The 19,330-nt window shown below is 44.4% G+C and overlaps 1 protein-coding gene across 3 annotated transcripts in view; it reads right to left on the reverse strand.

The window, feature by feature from the left end:
• Positions 1-734: 734 nt before the first annotated feature.
• c7h7orf57 (chromosome 7 C7orf57 homolog) overlaps positions 735-19,330 on the reverse strand; it is a 111,069-nt gene continuing 92,473 nt past the window's right edge. For 2 of the 3 annotated variants that reach the window (XM_067987430.1, XM_067987431.1), the window contains 2 exons: positions 14,409-14,559; positions 735-942 (listed from right to left, as the gene is read on the reverse strand). In XM_067987430.1, the coding sequence (XP_067843531.1) occupies positions 882-942; positions 14,409-14,559 (212 nt within the window). In that variant the 3' untranslated portion in view covers positions 735-881. The remainder of the gene's footprint in view (positions 943-14,408; positions 14,560-19,330) is intronic. The other variant, XM_067987432.1, reaches the window with a different exon arrangement.

Here is a 19,330-nt window from a genome sequence, read left to right on the forward strand (position 1 = left end):
CTCTCCCTCCATATCGGCCCCAACTCACTTACCTGTGTAGGCCTCGATTTCAGCCGAGGCCTGGAAGGATGCAACTCTCTTGATCATCACGATTCTTCAGCAAGCCTCTGGCAAGCTCCCTCTCAGCAGTAGGAATCTTGCTGGGAGCACACCATGGAAATTCAACGACCCCGACCCAGAAAAATGGTTGAGTCAGAGTTGGAGGACAGTTAGAAGTCCCGCCCCACTGCTGGTCTGCCTTGAAGAGGAGAATCGAGCCCATTCAGTCTCCGTAAAACAGAGGCCTTGCATAATACGCGTTATTAATTATATGTTCTCCTTAAATATTGCAGGAATATCAAATTTCAAAATGATCTTCCATCACTATTAAAGCACGTTTTTGGCTAGGAGTACTGATCTTTTAAACACCATTTATTCCATATGTTAACGGTCCCGCTGATATTCCTGTATTTCAGAGGACTTTGCTACGTCTTGTGATAAATTGTCGAACACATGGGTTTCTTTCTCTGCCTTTTAAAGCCAGTCAAATTCAAGTTCAAGTCCATATTTCATCTTTACACAGCATTTATTTTGTTTATACTACTGGATTCAAATTCTACATCTACACAATTTGAAAAAAAGTGCAAACCACAAAATAATCTTCACATTTTAATTAAATGTTAAACTTTAAACATTGTATTTGTTTGAATTAATATAAGTTCAGCTCAAAAATGTAGATGATATTAAACGAACAGTTTTTTGTGAAAGGATAACATTTTATTTGTTCATTCATGTTACTGTATTAATCAAATATCAATTTCATGACAAATATAAAAAATTTCAGTACTGGAAATACAAACAGTACTTTTACATTAGACTATTTATTATCTTCCCCCATAGTTTCAGGCAAAAGCAATTTCAGACTGCATATGGTTCTCCACGCTCCCAGGAATATCTTTAAGCCTAGTATGCAAGAATAAAATTTTGTTAAATTGAGCATCAACAAATAGTAGTTTACTGTCGATGTATATTTTTGGAAACCTAATTGCACATGTAGTTCTCACACACATATTAGGCCCGGGTTTAACCCTGTCCACCCGAAGGGAACAGGGCGGGCGTGTCGCTAAAACAGCGGTTGCATACTTACTGCTGCGTTCCTGACAAGCTCGCGCCCGCCGCCATTTTAACCGTGCGCTTTTCTGAGGCAGGCAAGGCGCCCGCCACAATTAGGCGGGAGCCTCATGATCATATTTAAATTAGGGTCTCGCCGCCGCCAAAAATCACGGACGTTCCAGTGCTGCAACCACCAGTAAAACCTGGCAGGATTGGTAGCTCAGAGCCACCGAAGCAATATTTCAAGGGGCACTCATCTGCAGCTAATTGGATCACAGGATCTTTCCGCTATTTGGATTGCCAGGAGGCTTTCCAGCTTTCAGATCACATCTTTCTCACTTTAAATACATTATCACCCTCAGTAAGCTTTATCTGCTGATAATGGGTCCTATTATTGCCAGTTTTGCTTGGATGGAGGAGCAGCAGCAGCCGCCTCAGCAACCAACACCAGCAGCAGCTGGGCCTATTTGAAGACAGGATGCGAGATGGGATGCTTATAGGAGGCCATACCCAGTACACAGGATATACAAGCCAAGAGTCACTTTATTGGATCTATCTGAAGAGCAGGACCTCAGGAGGCTGTGGTTCTCCAGGCAGAGTGTCACTGACCTCTTTAGCCTTCTGTAGCAGGCCCTGCTGCCTGCTGGACCAGGGGAGCATACTTTGCCAGTGGCTGTGAAAGTTACCATAAGCATTTAGCTTCTTTGTCACTGGCTCCTTCCAGGTTGCTACAGGGAGCATCAGCTGCATCTCCCAGTCTGCAGTATACAGCTGCATTAAGCAGGCTCACCTTCCTCGCTAGTGGCGTCAACAAAGTTGGTTGAAGGCTGTTGCTCCTTGTGTTGGGACCCTTGAGTGATGGCCCGGCTGCATAATGTTGCACTTTGGCTGCTGCTGGGACAGGCTGGCTCAGCCGATTTGCTGGCACCATAGCACAAAACTGGGGGCAGCCCTTATATTCAACAGTCAACACGAGAGGGCTCGGGGATTCGCAGCAGTGGCTGGCTTCCACCACATGCAGGGCATCATTGACTGCACAAATGTTGCCATCAGGACACCAGAATACCAGCCAGCAGCATTCGTCAATTAGAAAAGGCGATCACTCCATTAATGTCCAATCACAGGAACAGGATCGTGCAAATTTCTGCAAGGTATCCAAGCAGCTGTCATGACATACTTATTGTGAGCCAGACTACCATCCCTCCAATATTCAACTCTCCCAGGATGTGGCTGCTGGGGGATAACGGGTACTCCCTTCAGTCGTGGCTCATGACACCCCTCTGTAACCCCACAACACCTGAGCAACACAGGTATAATCAAAGCCAAGGATCCACCAGGATGCTGAAACAGAGGTTCAGGTGTCTTGACAGATCTGGGGCTTCCCTACAATATGCCCCACGTAGAGTCTCCCATATTGTTGTGGTCTGCACAACCTCGCCATACAGAGAGACCTGCATTTGGAGGAGGCTCAGCATTACCAGTCCTAACAGATGAGGTAGGCCGGGGGGAGGCGAGGAAGTAGCAGAAGAAGGAGACCACAATACCTTGCAACAAGAGATGTGAGGGATCAGCTAATTGCTCAGCGATTCCGCTGACCTGCTTATTCCCTTGCCCTGCTAACTTACAGAGCCCCTCTGTTAACAGTCCTTGTTACATCCTTCATCCTGCATTAAAGAACATTCTATATCAATGACATACTGACAATGCAGACTCAGAAGCTGCTATGAAACCATACTGCTGATCAAAGTGCGAAATGTGATAAAGGTGATTAATTTAAGGCTAAACATAATTGCCTTCCATTCATTTCTCACCCAAGTGATAAACCCATAGAGCTTTTCTTGAAAGAAGGTTTACTAACACTGCTACTCCTATAAAGTGCTGCCCCAGTGGCGTCAACAAAGTTGGTTGAAGGCTGCTGCTCCTCGTGTTGGGACCCTTGAGTGAGGGCCCGGCTGCATAATGTTGCACCTTGGCTGCTGCTGGGACAGGCTGGTCCAGCCAATTTGCTGGCACCATAGCACAAAACTGGGGGCAGCCCTTATATTCATCTGTGCTGCTAAAATATTTTGAAGCGTTCTTCCAGCAAAAATGAAAGTGAGAATGCAACCTTGATTTAAGAGGTGCATCCGTGCTTAAAATAGGCTTCATGAGTCGCAATGGAAATCACATGGGTGGTCTGCCCGATTCCCGACGTGATCAGTAGGACAGTTCGTCAGTCAAATGGAGATGAGGCCCGGGAGTTAAAGTTGCCCGGACCTCATGCCAATGATGAGTTGGGGGCTTCCCGCCCACCCGATTCACGCACTGAGTTAAAACGGGCTCATAACTTTGAGATCCTGTTTCCTTTAAAGCTCCAATGCCTACAATTGCTTGATAACTAAATATTCTTCCTATAGATAAGGGCTAAAAAAAAAAGTCAACCTCAAAAAATACATATTTACCTTTCGGAGTTAATTTGAATGGAAAAGTAGACAGGAGTAAACATATGAGAAAGACCAGAAGAAAGAAAAGGCTCACTGCACAGAATTCTCAGGGTATCCGTGAACTCCCTCAGACATGCCCCCTTGAAATGTGTGGGAGAGGGGGCGGAGGAATCCCCCCATTCGTAAAATGGCAAACCAGAAAAAAATTGCGTGAATTTCAGAGGAACATCGCTAAGCATGAATTTCCTCGATCGTTTGCACTGCTTTCGAGATACATCAGCTAAAACCCTCAGTCTCTCATTTACATAGCTCCGCTCAACCATGCAAAAGAGCAGCTCACATGTATTTCCTGGATTTCCATGAAAACGCAGACATAGATCTGAGATTTCTGGAGTTTGCCTCTGTGATTTTTTTTAAAAATTCTTCCTGCACTACAGTTAACCAAACTGCTGTCAGTCTCAGTGCGCCTGAAATTTTTCAGCCCCCCCAACACACAATCATAGGATGATACAGCACAGCATTCAGCCCATCGTGCCTGTGCTGGCTCTTTGAAAGAGCTATCCAATTAGTCCTACTCACCTGCTCTTTCCCCATAGCCCTGAAAACTTTTCCCCTTCAAGTATCTATCCAATTCCCTTTTGAAAGTTACAATTGAATTTGCTTCCATCACCCTTTCAGGCAGTACATTCCAGATCATAACAACTCGCAGCATAAAAAATGTTGCCAGTGCCCTAGCTGTTCTGCACAATAATGGTAGAGGAAGAGCCTCTGCCTCCTACCTCCCGACCAAATGCCAATTACCAAAATCTACAGGGGTAGATTTTTGCCTTCACTGAAATCAATGGAATGAAAATCAGATGGGTTTTATAAATGGTGGGCGATCCACCTTGACACCTCATCCAGGCAGTAAAGACAAAATTCTTCCCCCTTCATATTGTATACTAATAGTAATGTGAATGATTTTCCCGAGTATAATACTATTCTTCTTCTGGGGTTTCATAACAAGCAAGCTAAAGGAGAGTCTCTTACAGGTTTCATAGGTATTCAGGGGCAAAACATAATTAAATGACTCCCATATTTTAGAAAATAAAATCACAATTTTGGACCCCTCATATGGTGGTTCTACTGTTTCTACTTTAAAATATAATGAAGCCCCTGGTGCTTGTAAAAAAAAAAGAGAAAGGGATAACCTATGAGTTAATACAGTGCCTGCAATCTCACTTAGAAAAATGGTTTTCTCTAGAAGAGAAATAATCTCTGCAGTATCAAACAACACCTCTCCAATTGTACTATTTGTAACTAAAAGAAACCTAGTCTTGATAAAATTACTTTGCAGATGAAAAATTATGCTGTCCACTTCCTGTAATTGTTTTAGTAATTCTACCTATCAGCATTCATATGGGTCAAATATATCTTTGCCCGTAAAATGGAAGTATTGTCAGTTCATCTTTGTAATTTACCCAGCACAATAAAATAGGCTGAAACAGAAAAATGTTTAAGATACCAAAGTTTGTTTGAAAGGCCAGGTTAAGTCTAAGGATACATATTCTAAATAGGTTTCTGCATACAGTGTTGTGGGCTGACAAAACAGCACAAAACTGTCCATAACTTGCCAGCGTATGATGCCATGAGAGAATAGTATGAAATATAGAAATTTTACATTTGTACTGTTCTAAATTTGGGATTAAGCAACATTAGGGTCAATTTATTGTACCAAATGAATTCGGGTGAGTGGAAACCTGGAAATTGACTGGCTAGCACTTCAACATTGAAAACATGCCTCTTTGCGATTTGTGCCCAGGTCTTATGCCTGTGTATTTCACTCCATCTCATTTTGAGTGGGAACCTAATTAAACATGCATTCAGCATGCTAAAGAGGGCCTGTTTAAAGTTACAGTTTAAAGGGGCAGAGGGGAATAATTTTAATGTAATTTAAAATATTTTATTATTCTAGTACTGTCGTGTATAAGTCTTTTTTTCTCAGCTAATGTTTAGTGTTTTTTTAATTTGCAAAATAATGTATAAACGTAATTTGTTTTTAAGTGTATGAATTCAATGGCCTCATTATTAACACCAACGACAGGTGGGCTGGGGTTAAACCCTAACAAACGGGGAACTCGTCCCCAACCCACCGTGTACCTACCCGTTGCTGTTTTTTACAGCGGCGGGTAGCGAGGTATGCGAGTGTCCTGTCGGGGAGAGGTGGGGCACTTCATTAACATATTTAGATCAGGTTCCCACAGTGCAAATGGGAGCCTGATTTCAAGGCTCGGGAAACTGGCAGTGAAAGTGAGGCGGGAGCTGCTGGCTCAACAAGGTAAGTGCTTTTTATAGCACTCTTTGTGGGCCAGGAGGAGCAGGAGTGCTCCCACTGGCTCCCTCAAAGAAACCTTCGCACTCCCTTCTGCCAATTGTGGCCTCTCTCTCCCCCCTGCCGCAATCACCGACACCACCCACCCACTCCACAAGCCCCAATCTGCAGCCTGCCCCATGATCCGATCTGACCCACCCCCCCGCACCACAAGCCCCGATCTGCAGCATGCCCCACGATCATGATTGCCGGGGACCATCCCTAAGGGTCCCTGCCTACGGCCTCTTGCCATTGGAATTCCCACCTGGTAGCTGGCTAGGCTGTCGATTTCACCGGCTACTGGGCGGGAAACAGAAGAACAACATTATAATGAGGTCTAGCCGTTAAATTCGGCAGGACCTCCACGTACCCGGCCTTGCCAGGTTTCCCCCCACTACTGTACTCCCTCCCCGCCAATATCGGGGCCAATATTTTACTTCAGATGATATTTCCTGAGCTTTTCCTATCATTCTATTAGTCTGACTATGGTGGGAATATTTATGTAATAAGAGAAGGAGTATAAACTAACTGTACGGACACTCTTTTCAAGAGTTCTGCAGAACGGAAGATCTTTAAAGTGTCCGACAAGACACAACAACAACAACTTACATTTACATAGAGACTTTAATGTAGTAAAACACCCCAAGGGGCTTCACAAGAGCGTTATCAAACAAAATTGAACACCGAGCCACATAAGGAGATATTAGGACCGATGACCAAAAGTTTGGTCAAAGAGGTAAGTTTTAAGGAGCGTCATAAAGGAGGAGAGAGAGGCGGTGCGGTTTAGGGAGGGAATTCCTAGGTGGCCTAGGCAACTGAAGGCATGGCCGACAATGGTGGAGCCATTAAAACCGGGGATGTGCAAGAGGCAAGAATGGAGGAGCGCAGAGATCTCCATGGGTTGTAGGGCTGGAGGAAGTTACAGAGATAGGGAGGGGCGAGGCCATGGAGGTATTTGAAAACAAGGATGAGAATTTTAAAATCGAGATACCGATGTTCATACGATTACAGGGTTTCTAAATGGAAGTTAAATCAAGTGCAGTACCCTTTGCCAAGTCACTGTTACCTTTCTACTGCAGAGTTCTACTGCCCTTAAAGCACCCCAATAGCTTTTTTTCATGCATATCTATTACAAGGTGAAAGAAGGCATAACAGGGAGGCAGCAGTCGCCAGAGACATGGTGCCACTTACCATACCTGCAGGACCTGGCACACCATGGGCAACTAGCCCCAGGCTTTAGATCAGTAGTGCCATTTTCTGCAAGGGCACCAGCCAACCTGCATCATAGGGTTGGCACTGCCAGTAGCAGTCACCATCACCAGCAGCCTCAAATTTCCTGCTTCTACCTCCTACTAGGCTAGTATAGGGATCACCTGCAGAATTGGTCAATGTTCTGTTCATATGTATCACATGGGTGGCACTTCTATCTTTTTTTCCATTAAATAGCAACAGAAGTGCGAGACGGCTGCCCAATATCACTGCACTGCTGCATTTCTCAAAATACGGAAGGGTCCTTGATGGCAATCAGTTTCTACTTTGGCATCACCACTTGCTCCTTATCACTTATACTCTGTGACTCATCTGATGCAACTCCCTCCAACTCACTAATTGCAACTCCAAATGTGTATAGTTGTGCTGTTGCTTACAAATATTGCTGAGAGGCATGGACGGACGGATTGGGAGGGGGGGAGGGGGCGCGAGGGGTGAAATTCATTTTGGGCGGTAGTGCAAAACAGGTGATAGTGAATGTCAAGAATACTTGAAGTAAATGGAAAAGAAAACGGGCCGGAGTGTTTGTTAAACGCGTGGCAAGCAGCGGCCGATTCGCTATCACTGTTTTGTGATACCACCCAAGACGCTTTTCACCCCCAGGGTGCGGTGGGGGGCAGTGAGGGGGGTGCGGTGCGATGAGGGGCGGTGAGGTGCGGCCTTGGCCTGGCCCACTGGCAATGTTGGCAGGGATAGGGAGGGGCGAGGCCATGCTGTTGTGGGCCTACAGAAGTGACAAATTATTACAACACTGCCTCCAAGAGACACCTTCCAACAGAGAACATAAGAAATAGGAGCAGAAATAGGCCATCCGGCCCCTCGAGCCTGCTCCACCATTCAACAAGATCATGGCTGATCTTCTACCTCAATGTCATTTTCCTGCACCATCCCCGTATCCCTTGATGCCTTTAATATCTAGAAATCTATTGATCTCTGTTTTGAATGTACTCAATGACTGAGCCTCCACAGCCCTCAGGGGTAGAGAATTCCAAAGATTCACCACCCTCTGAGTGAAGAAATTTCTCCTCATCTCGGTCCTAAATAGCCTACCCTTTATTCTGAGACTGTGACCCCTGGTTCTATACTCCCCAGCCAGGGGAAACATCCTCCCTGCATCTACCCTGTCGAGCCTTGTAAGAATTTTGTATGTTTCAATGAGATCACCTCTCATTCTTCTAAACTCTAGAGAATACAGGCCTAGTCTACTCAATCTCTCCTCATACGACAATCCTGCCATCCCAGGAATCTGTCTAATGAACCATTGTTGCACTCCCTCTATGGCAAATATATCCTTTCTTAGGTAAGGAGATCAGAATTGTACACAATACTCACTAAGGCCCTACATAATTGCAGTAAGACATCTTTACTCCTGTACTCAAATCCTCTTGTAATAAAGGCCAACATACCATTTGCCTTCCTAATTGCTTGCTGCACCTGCATGTTAGCTTTCAGTGACTCATGTACAAGGACACCCAGGTCCCTTTGAATATCAACATTTCCCAATCTCTTACCATTTAAAAAATACTCTGCATTTCTGTTTTTCCTACCAAAGTGGATAACTTCACATTTTTCCACATTATATTCCATCTGCCATGTTCTTGCCCACAGAGCTCAATATTGTTCGTGTCGTTGTATCGGAAAAAGTAAGATCAATATACAAAAACAGGATGGTCCTAGCCTGTGGCTTGGCAGAGACCTACATTTTAGCTCCACTTTGCCAGCTATTAAACAGTGGGTTTGAGTGCTACACCATGCCATCACTAGCCCACAGTCTCTAATTCATGTCTCTACATTTATTGCACCAGCTACTGGGCTTTACAAGCCATTTTTTGCAAGCCTTGGAAAGGCTGAAATATGCATTTAAAATATTTACAGTCTTATGAAAGACTAACATGGCCACATAGTGTGGGATTGCTGCTATGTGTAGGCCCGACTGGGTAGGGGTCGCAGGCTATCATCCTTGAAGTACATTAGTGAAACAGTTGGGTTTTTATGACAATGTGGAAGCTTTCATAAATTACCAGATTAATTGAATTCAATTTCACTAGCATAGAGAGATTTAAACTCTAGGTCTTCAGCAGCTAGCCCAGTACGATAATCCCTACACTACCATACCTCTAGAACTAAGGTCTAGCCAATTCAGTTTATGCCACATTACAAAGGCTATGGGGCCTGGCAACATCCTGGCTGAACAACTGAAGACCTGTGCACCAGAGCTAGCTACCCCCTATCCAAGCTGTTGCAGCACAGCTATGATATTGGATCTACCCAACAATGAGGAAGATTGCCCAGGTATGTCCTATCCACAAAAGACAGACCCACTACCACCCTATCAGGCTCTTCCTAATCCTCAGTAAAGTGATGAAAGGAGTCATCAGCAGTTAGCGAGTGACACCTACTCACCAATAACCTGCGCACCCAACTCTCAGTTTGGATTCCATCAGAACCACTCAGCTACAGACCTCATCTGAGCCTTACTCCAAACATGGACGCGAGAACTGAGCACCAGAGGCGGTGAGATGGGGTGAGCTGCCTGTGGAGGCACGACAGGTGCGGGTAGCTTGCCCCAAATATGTGGTTGAGGCCCGAGGACCAATTCCTGGCGAACCTCAGGCCTCTCGGTTCGCATGCACGCTTCCCTCGCAGCAAAAAATCATTCCCAGCTGCTGAAATTGCTATCCAACGGAGGTTTGGCAGCACTGGAGAGGGAGAATCTGGGCTTTGAGAGAACTGAGGGGTGAAATGTGGTGTTTGGCTCAGTGAAGAGATTCCTGTGATGGGATCCCAGGATCTGCTGTCAGAGGAGGGGAATGGGCTCTGACCGTAGCAACACTAGGGGTGCTGAGATTCTGGCAGCACTGGAGGATTTGGCATTTAGCAGGGTGGGTCCCAGAATCTGGCGGCACAGATGGCAAGTCTTGTGGTACTGGGTGAGGGGCCATGATCTGGTGGCACTAGGGAGGCTCACAGGTATGGTGGCACTGTGAATGGGTCATGGGTTCTGACAGCCCTGGTGTTGAGTCCAAAGGTCTGGTAGCACTTGGGGAGGCAAGCTGAGAACCATTGTCTGATCTGCCCCTGGTCTGTAGTTCTGCCCTTAACCTGTCACCATGTTTATCCTACACCTCCAACCTGTTGCTGGCCTAAAGCCAGTTTTCAATGCTAAATATCGACATCGGGCTGAGGGGCTAAGAATACAGCAGGGTGGTACAAGAATGGGGCAAGCCAGGGTGGGAATAGTGTGTGACAGTTTGGGGTGGGCCATCAATTCAAGTATCAGACCCCTGACAGAAATTTGGCTTCAGGGACTGAAAGTAATTGGATGCATGTCTAAAAGATAATTTTATGGGTAAGCTAAAATATTTTTTGCAATTTTTTTTGCATTTTTATATTAGATACCTTAGCAATTATATTTTTACCTAATACTAGTTGGGGGGCTGAGGGAAATAAATGATAATTTTTTCACAAAATATTTTGAGCAATTTGATTGGTTTGCTTGTTTCACCTTCTCCTGTCTAAGAAATTTGCATTTGACTGAATTACAATTTGAATTGCAATTACTAAATTTGCATAACAGATAATTAGATGGAAGAAATGTAAATTGAAGTTAACAGAAATTAACAATAGACTGTGTTACATCTGAAACAAAAGTAAATACTGCAGATGCTGGAAATCTGAAATAAAAACAGAAAAGGCAGCATCGGTGGAGAGAGAAACAGAGTTAACGTTTCAGGTCGAATTTTACAGGGCTGCCTATTTTTGCATTAACATATTATTATCATATGTTCCTTAATTTATGTATTTAATTTTTATGTCTTACCTTTTTTAAAGCCTGTGATAATCAGGAAGATGGGTGGCAACATGTAGGAGATTGGATGTAGGTATATTTGGGCTAAGTAGTAGTATAAATGGGTATTATGTGGCATAGGATCAGCTATGGGAGGGTGCTGAGCTTTTATAGGATTGGGGAATGTTTTTCGGATATGGAAAGGAAACCTAGGTTATGGCAGCACTGGAGGATGGAAAATGGAGTTTGACTTACTCGGTAATTCTTGGGATCTAGCAGAAGTAAGGAGGATTCCAGAGCTTGGCCGCAATGTGGAAAGGTGCCTGGGGCATGGCTGCATTGTGGGAGAGGTTCCTGGAGTATGGGAATATTGGATAGAAAACCAGGTACAATGGGCCCGCAACTTCCCAGCCAGAGCTCCCTCCGAGTGTCATTCATGTGTCAGCAGTGCCTAACTGCGGTATCAGCCCTAATATTCAGTCTTGGATGCAAGAAACCTATATTGAAATTGGAAGTCCAGGACAGGTTAAGACTGGCTCAGAGCAGATTCCTTTAGTAGAGCAAAGAGTGATTTTTTTTTTGCATTTTTTAATACATTTTATGTCTCATCCTCTACATAACCCTCAGTCCTAGACTCCATTCCATACAGCAGCTAAGAAAGAGAGTCCCTAGATTTAAGGCCTCACCGGTGCCACTATGCAAGACCATGCCTCAAGTCCATGCATTACTGCTACATGTCTCAGGCTCTGTGGCCCCGATATTAGTGGAGAGGTGGGATGGCAACGGGGAGGGGTGATTGGGCGCTTGGCAAACCCGCACGAATCAAACTTACCATTTCTGACGCGATCGCACGTTGATTGATAGTGGTTAATGTCTTCTCCGGGTTTCGCGCCCGGCAGCTGGCCTGATTGACAGTCTGGCTGCCATCAGGAGCTGCAATGCGAGGTGGGGGTGGGCAAGAAAGAGAGAGAACCAGACGTCATCCAGCGCTGGAACAGAAGACCGGGGGTGGGGGGGAGAATGGAAGATGCGGCGCTGGACTGCAAGACCGGGGGGGGAGACCGGGGGGGGGGGGGGGGAGTGGGGAAGATCCGGGGGAGGGGGAAGGGGGAAGATCTGGGGAGGGCGGAGGGCGGGAGATCGGGATGGGAAAATTGGGGGGGCATCGGGAGGGTGAAGAGAGGGACATCGGAGCAGGTTTCAAAAGTAGGTGCCTTAAAGACCTCAATGAGGTACATTTGGCTCTTGAACTGTCATCCTGCCGGCTTTAATTGCCGGCGGGACTCCCGTTTTCGGGTCGCCCACGCGCACACAGGTGGGTCCCTGGGAAATTCGGAAGCTGGCAGGTTGCAGTTGTGCATAGGCTAGAGCTATATCAGAAGGAGGGAGAAAAAAAGAGAATGGTGGAGAGCAGGAGAAAGAAAATCAATGTAATGGCTGTATCTAAAATCAAAGATCAGGAAACTTATTAAATAAAAGTTATGCAAGAAATAAATCATTTGTTTGCTCTCTAAAGTAACCTTGCACATGTTGATCTTAACTGCAAGATAAAATTTGTAAGCACTGTAAAATGCATGAGTTAATCAAGGACAGCCAGTATCGATTTCGAAAAGGCAAATCATGATTTACAAATTTAATAGATTGGGGGATATTTCCTCATCATTTTCAGTGCATTAGTGATACATAAATGGTGCAGGAAAATTGTGAGCAAGTTGTTTCTGCTGAGTTCCCTCGTGCTTTTTGGGCCTTCCCACGATGCACCTGCTGAGTCCCCACTGACCTCATTTGCCTATGTCAGAGTGAGGTCTAGTGGTGTAGCAGCTGCGAGTTTCCTGGGTTTGCACTGCTAATGCACTCTGGATAAACTAAACTGAGGTTTGAGGCACAGAAGTTGTCAGGAGCACCTGATCAAGGCAGAAATGAGGAGATTTTGAGCTCAAGAGTGTAGAGAGTTTAAACAGTGATTTTCTAAAGCTGGGAAACACTTTTTTTAAAGTGTTTTTGTCCTGAATTTCTGACCACAAATATCTGTTCTTGCTGCTAGCTGCTTTTGACAGGGTCAGTTCACTGGCATATTTTCAGAGCAGTCAGGACTTCTCAGGAGCAGGAATAGCATTCCCATGGGCATAACATTGTATGGCATTATCATGAAGCAGCAAACACAGGATGGAGCTAAGAAGAGTCGAGCACCATTTAAGGAAGATGCAGCCCACCAGGTATTAACACCCCCTCCCCCTAGAATATACAGGCAGTATGGGTCTTATGAGAACCTTTCCGAGGAGTTGTGCATAAGTAGAGTTTGCTTCAGGAAAGAGGCAGTAGGACATTTCTGTGACTTGCTGCAGGAAGACTTCAATATTGTCAATATAGATTTTAACTGTATACTTAGGAGGATGAATTTCCTCGAGGCTTCTCCAGTTATGCCACTGTAACTTCGGCAAAAGTTTGGCAGAAGCCTCATTTACGTGTGGAAATTCCATGCATTAGTGTTTTTTTATGAAGTACAAATTTTCTCATCTTTTTCATTTAAAAAGATAAATAAAAGGAGGCACCAAACAGAGGCAAATGCAAGGATACTCTTACACAATTCCTAGCCTCTTGATTGGGAGTGACATTGGCACAGGTCTGAGAATTGATTTCTTGTCCACTCTGTGGGCAGGGAAATGGTGCATGGCATGGGGAGACTAAAAGGGGAAAATAAAATAATAGGTAGAAGCACAGAGTGGGTGGGTGGGGTGGTGAAGTGCATACTGCTAATTTCAGTTTAAAAAATAGGAGGAAGTTCAACCCCGAGATCCATGCATCCAGAGCTACATTTCCCAAAAACTGAAAGATGACTTGAGTAGCATACCAGTATAATTTCTGATGTAAACTTCAAACTTAGATATTATGCTGTACTTCCAAAGTCAGGGGGAAACAATGGGAGTATGACAGGCTGAACTCAGCATCTGTCCGCAGCCACTGTGCATGACAAAAGATATTCAACAGGTGCAAGACTCCCATAGAGCTTCCCATAAAATATTGTCCATTAATAAACTGTATACAGTGTTATTACAGCCAACATAAATTGATTAGTTATGTTGAGGAGGCACAAATGTTATTGTAGTAAGAGTTCTAACACTTATGAAATAGTACAATCCAGGCTTACACCAAGGCACACGATTCTGTACATGATACTGTCCCACCTGGATGAGGGAGACACCAAACAAAAGGCAGGTGTTTCTCCACAGGAATGTTGGAATTGGCAGGTTAGTCACCATATGCTAATCTCATGTTCTGAACAGCTAATTACATAACATGAATGATAGAGGTCTGACCCTGGCAATTAGGGAATGGTGCATTTGTGCAGACCTACAGAAAAGAAAAGGAGAAAATATTTTTAAAGGCCCCACAACTTTGCTGACACGTAAAGACTGTATAGATTTGAAAGGAAGAGAAGTGATTTATTTTCACTCATAAGATGTTTAGTTATGAATATATATCTTGCCTGTGTTCGCCGAAGATTTTGAAGAAAGAATCATTTTCTGCAGTAGCTTTGTTCTGCCCATTTCCTCTGATGCCAGTCATCCTCTTTCCTCTATACATGGGCTGATTTTCCTCAAGCAAAACTCCATCTTTCCCAGCAACTGAATGCTCTTCTAAAGAAATCAAACTCTAAGATTAGGGAGAACATAGTTTGTTGCTCACATAGTGCAATTTACATTCAATATCTACTAAATTTTTATGGAGCAAGGAATCCTTATGTTTTAATCCTATTAAATGTAGTTGAAGAAAGGATCTAATTTCACAAATGGAATTATCTGTTTCGGAAACAAGGCAGATAGAGAGTGCCTACAGAATAGACTTTCCAATTATGGATTTTTTGACTCTGGAATGCTGCACAATGGGCTCTGCCAACCACACATCCTGGCACACCCAGCCTGATCTTTGCCAGCCTGGATTGGGCCTTCTGCTGGAAGCTTGTTCAATGGTGGAGGATAGAATTCTGCCATTATTGCAACTTTTAAAGGGACTGTAGGAGCCATTTGAAGGGGAGGTTTTTTTTTGCAGCCAAAAATTTTACAAAGTTTAAAATATTGTCAAACTATGGAGCATCAGGAGGCATGAGCCCCATGCTTCACAGATGCAACTTTGGAACTGCTACTTCAGCAAGTGAAAGAAAGAAAGGTTGACCTATTTGGGACTTCAGGCCTTTGCATGTGCCACAAGACCGATTCGGGCAATTCTGAAAAAGCGCTGTGGTTTTTACAGTGACAATTGGGTGTCTTAAGAAGTACAAACTTTGTGGAAAATTACACAAATGCTCCAAAGCTCGTTATTGTAAAGAATGCATCAGATTTCATCATATTGGAATAGCTTGGGGAGTACTTAAACACTTATTATAAAAGTGGTTTTCTTCCCAAGGATATTGAAGTTGTATTTCTGAATGATACAAATAACTGATACTAGTAAATACAGGAACGATTTTCCTCTTCTCTGTCCCAGAAGTGTGCCTAAATTATAGGTGCAGCACGAAGCAAAAATGACTGGCGATCCATTATGCTAGGTCTCCACCTCAATTGTATTGTGCCCAAACATCCTCATGTTTTTAAAGTGTTGCACTCCCTAGCGCCAGAAGGACGTGCGGGCAATTAAATTACTCTGGCTGCAGGTCACGGCAGGTACCACTATTAAAAAAAACAGTGCTTCTTGTTCTTTTGCTGGTGTTTAGTGGCTGGCTCATTTCAAGGGATAGGTTGCAAGTGTTAACTAAGCTTGTTTCTTTATTTTTTCTGAATCTCACTGCAATTTTTTTTGAGCTCTACTGTTGCTTATGGGTATAAATATGGCCAGAAATATTATGGAGGTCCTAGGGATAGTTGGCACCCTGATTTGCTTTTACAGTATAGGTGTGCCACTTGGAACTCCTCTATACTTGGCTTATTTAGGAGAAAAGGAGCAGAATGACTGGGTGCGGGGGTGTATTGCTGGTCCAGGGCTCCAAGGAGGGCCCAACTTCTGGATCCTGAGACATTCCTGCGAACAGCTATGACACCATCCTTCTTTTCCCACTACACCATTCCTCTGGTCTACACACTTCAGACCCACATTTCTCTAAATCAAACACTTCAAGCTTACACAGTGAAGCTTACAAATAATTATTTATTGATTAAGGTGCCTGTCTGTACCTAATGTTTGTCACTATTGCGTTTCCCCTTTTTCCCAGTGCTTCCTCTCATTGCAATCCTACTGACAGAGGACTGGGAAGGGGTTTCAGCTGTGTCTCCAGGAGAGATGCCTGGGATTCAGGTGGGTACTCTATCTCCTGTGAGCATGGACCCTTAATCAGCCAGTTCCACACTCTGACACTTCAGATACTGCGGGGCAGCCTGGCCCTGCCTACTTTCTGACTTCTGGTCAGTTATGGGGATGGTGGGTGGAGTGCTGTGTAAGTGCTGCCATCATGAGAGACAGCAGCAATGCCCTTTGACACTTTCACCCAGCTCCTGCTGTAAACCTCCAATCAATCCTATCAATGTGCCCGCTGATCTGTGAGTAAGCAGAATATATTCCAGCAGTGACATCACAGAAGCCGTTACTAATGTTGTACCTTCTTTGAGCAACCTCATCTGCTACCATGCCCAATGAGGTCAGAATGTGGCCTAAGGCCGCAGTTGTCATCTTCTGCTTTGCATTGCAACATAACACATCAGCATGTCTTGCCATGTAAGTTCTGTTTCAAGGAGTGACTTACTGCCAACATTCTAAAGTATGTTCTTCTGCTCCTCTATGTGCCCAAGATTAGGGCAGAGCCCATTGTGCCAACTGAACTTAGCACCTCACTGTGCCCTGTGTCACCCATTCCTACAGTTGCAAGCATCAGCATAGATACATCAACTATGTTTGAATCAGCAAAGCGCAAGTGAGGAGGAGCAAGTGAGGTCAAATTGAAGGAAGCGGAACTTGGTGACAGGAGGACAAGATCGAAGGCTCCTTCAGCTACTGAGTCCAAAGACGTGGAACTCACAGGACCTGCCTACACATACTTTTGTACCTCAGCATCAGTAAGTTATTTAGTTATTTGAGTGTGCCATGAAACTAGTGCAATTTGGGGACATCTAGGGATAGTCTAGTATCCACATCTTGCAGTGCTGCAGGACGGCTTAACCAAGCTGCATATCACAATGGATAACATGGCCACTTCAGGGCAATATGCAGTGGAGCCCCCTTGGCTGAGGGCCTAAGTTTAGGCATTGCGTCCATTCCAAATACTTTGCTCAGAGCTCTGGTGACCTTGGGCTCCAACCTAAAACGGTCTTGTCTGCATTCACTCTGTTGGGGAACCAGAAAACGCAATACACAGTGATCTGCTCTTACACAGATCTCTGGCCTTACTGAGAGTGTGCCCAGCAGCAGAGCTGGCACAGATGATGGTGATGTCTCTCATCCATAACACCCAGCCAGCTCATTCAAGTGAGGGCAGATATGTCAGATAGCATACAGGCCACCACATCAATACCTGTAGTTGCAAGGCCATCGACTGACTTAACACATGGAGGTACTGGTACATCCCTACAGGTAGACATGGACATGCAACAACCATCCAACTTATTCCTCCGCCCACTGGGAAAACACTTAAAAGAAGCATATACTTAGAAAGCACTGGGATAAAATACACTGAACACATTTGTATTTAGGGTAAATAAAATTTGACTTAATTGTTACTGTAATATGTTGTGAGAATTCATTTAGGAAGGGGCAGAACAACATAGCTGTGGAGAAATACTGTTGTATTCATGGGTTCTGATGTAAAGCCTTGGGCAGTAGTGGCGGTACTTTACTTGACTAGACTATTAGGCATTAATGTGCATCATGCTGTACCTATGGTCACTGATCAGCTGCACATTACTGAAGTGCAATCGCATTCTGTTCCTGAAGCTGGTGGCATTGGGGCAAACAGGCATACCATCAATAATGCCCTACGGCGTGGGGAATCCAGTCAGACAGTAAAAGTGCAGTGTTCTTTCAGATTATTATCTGTTCTCCATTGGAAAATTGGTGAATTAATTGATCTGGGCAAATAAGTTATCTGTGACATACGTGATATACTGTGCATGCACCGCAGGTTGGGAGATTTCACATTTTTCTCCTTACTTAAAGTAGATAAGTCACCTCGTCCGGATGGGATGCATCCTAGGCTGCTGAGGGAAGTAAGTGTGGAAATTGCGGAGGTACTGGCCATAATCTTCCAAACATCCTTAGATACGGGGGGGGGGGGGTGGTGCCAGAGGACTAGAGAATTGCAAATGTTACACCCTTGTTCAAAAAAGGGTGTAAGGATAAACCCAGCAACTATAGGCTAGTCAGTTTAATCTCGGTGGTGGGGAAACTTTTAGAAACGATAATCTGGGACAGAATTAACAGTCACTTGGACGAGTATGCATTGATAAGGGAAAGCCAGCATGGATTTGTTAAAGACAAATTGTGTTTAACTAACCTGAGAGTTTTTTGATGAGGTAACAGAGAGGGTAGATGAGGGCGATGTAGTTGATGTGGTGTATATGGACTTTGAAAAGGTGTTTGATAAAGTACCGCATGGTAGGCTTGTCATCAAAATTGCGGCCCTTGGAATAAAGGGGGCAGTAGCAACGTCAATACAGAATTGGCTAAGTGACAGGAAACAGAGAGTAGTGGTGAACGGTTGTTTTTCGGACTGGAGGGAGGTGTACAGTGGTGTTACCCAGGGGTTGGTGCTGGGCCCACTGCTTTTCTTGATATATATTAATGACTTGGACTTGGGTGTACAGGGCACAATTTCAAAATTTGCAGATGACACAAAACTTGGAAGGATAGTGAACAGTGAGGAGGATAGTAATAGACTTCAAGGGGATATAGACAGGCTGGTGGAATGGGTGGACACGTGGCAGATGAAATTTAACGCAGAAAAATGCGAAGTGATACATTTCGGTAGGAAGAATGAGGAGAGGCAATATAAACTAAAGGGCAGAATTCTAAAAGGGGTACAGGAACAGAGAGATCTGGGGGTATATGTGCACAAATCATTGAAGATGACAGGGCAGGTTGAGAAAGTGGTTTAAAAAAGCATACGAGATCCTGGGCGTTATAAATAGAGGCATAGAGTACAAAAGTAAGGAAGTCATGATGAACCTTTATAAAACACTGGTTCGGCAACAACTGGAGTATTGTGTCCAGTTCTGGGCATCGCACTTCAGGAAAGATGTGAAGGCCTTAGAGAGGGTGCAGAAGAGATTTACTAGAATGATTCCAGCGATGAGGGACTTTAGTTACATCGATAAACTGGAGAAGCTGGGGTTGTTCTTCTTGGAACAGAGAAGGTTGCGAGGAGATTTGATCGAGCTATTCAAAATCATGAAGGGTCTAGACAGAGTAGATAGAGAGAAACTCTTC

This window comes from Heptranchias perlo, chromosome 7 (assembly GCF_035084215.1).
Source record: "Heptranchias perlo isolate sHepPer1 chromosome 7, sHepPer1.hap1, whole genome shotgun sequence".
Classification (NCBI taxonomy): domain Eukaryota; kingdom Metazoa; phylum Chordata; class Chondrichthyes; order Hexanchiformes; family Hexanchidae; genus Heptranchias; species Heptranchias perlo.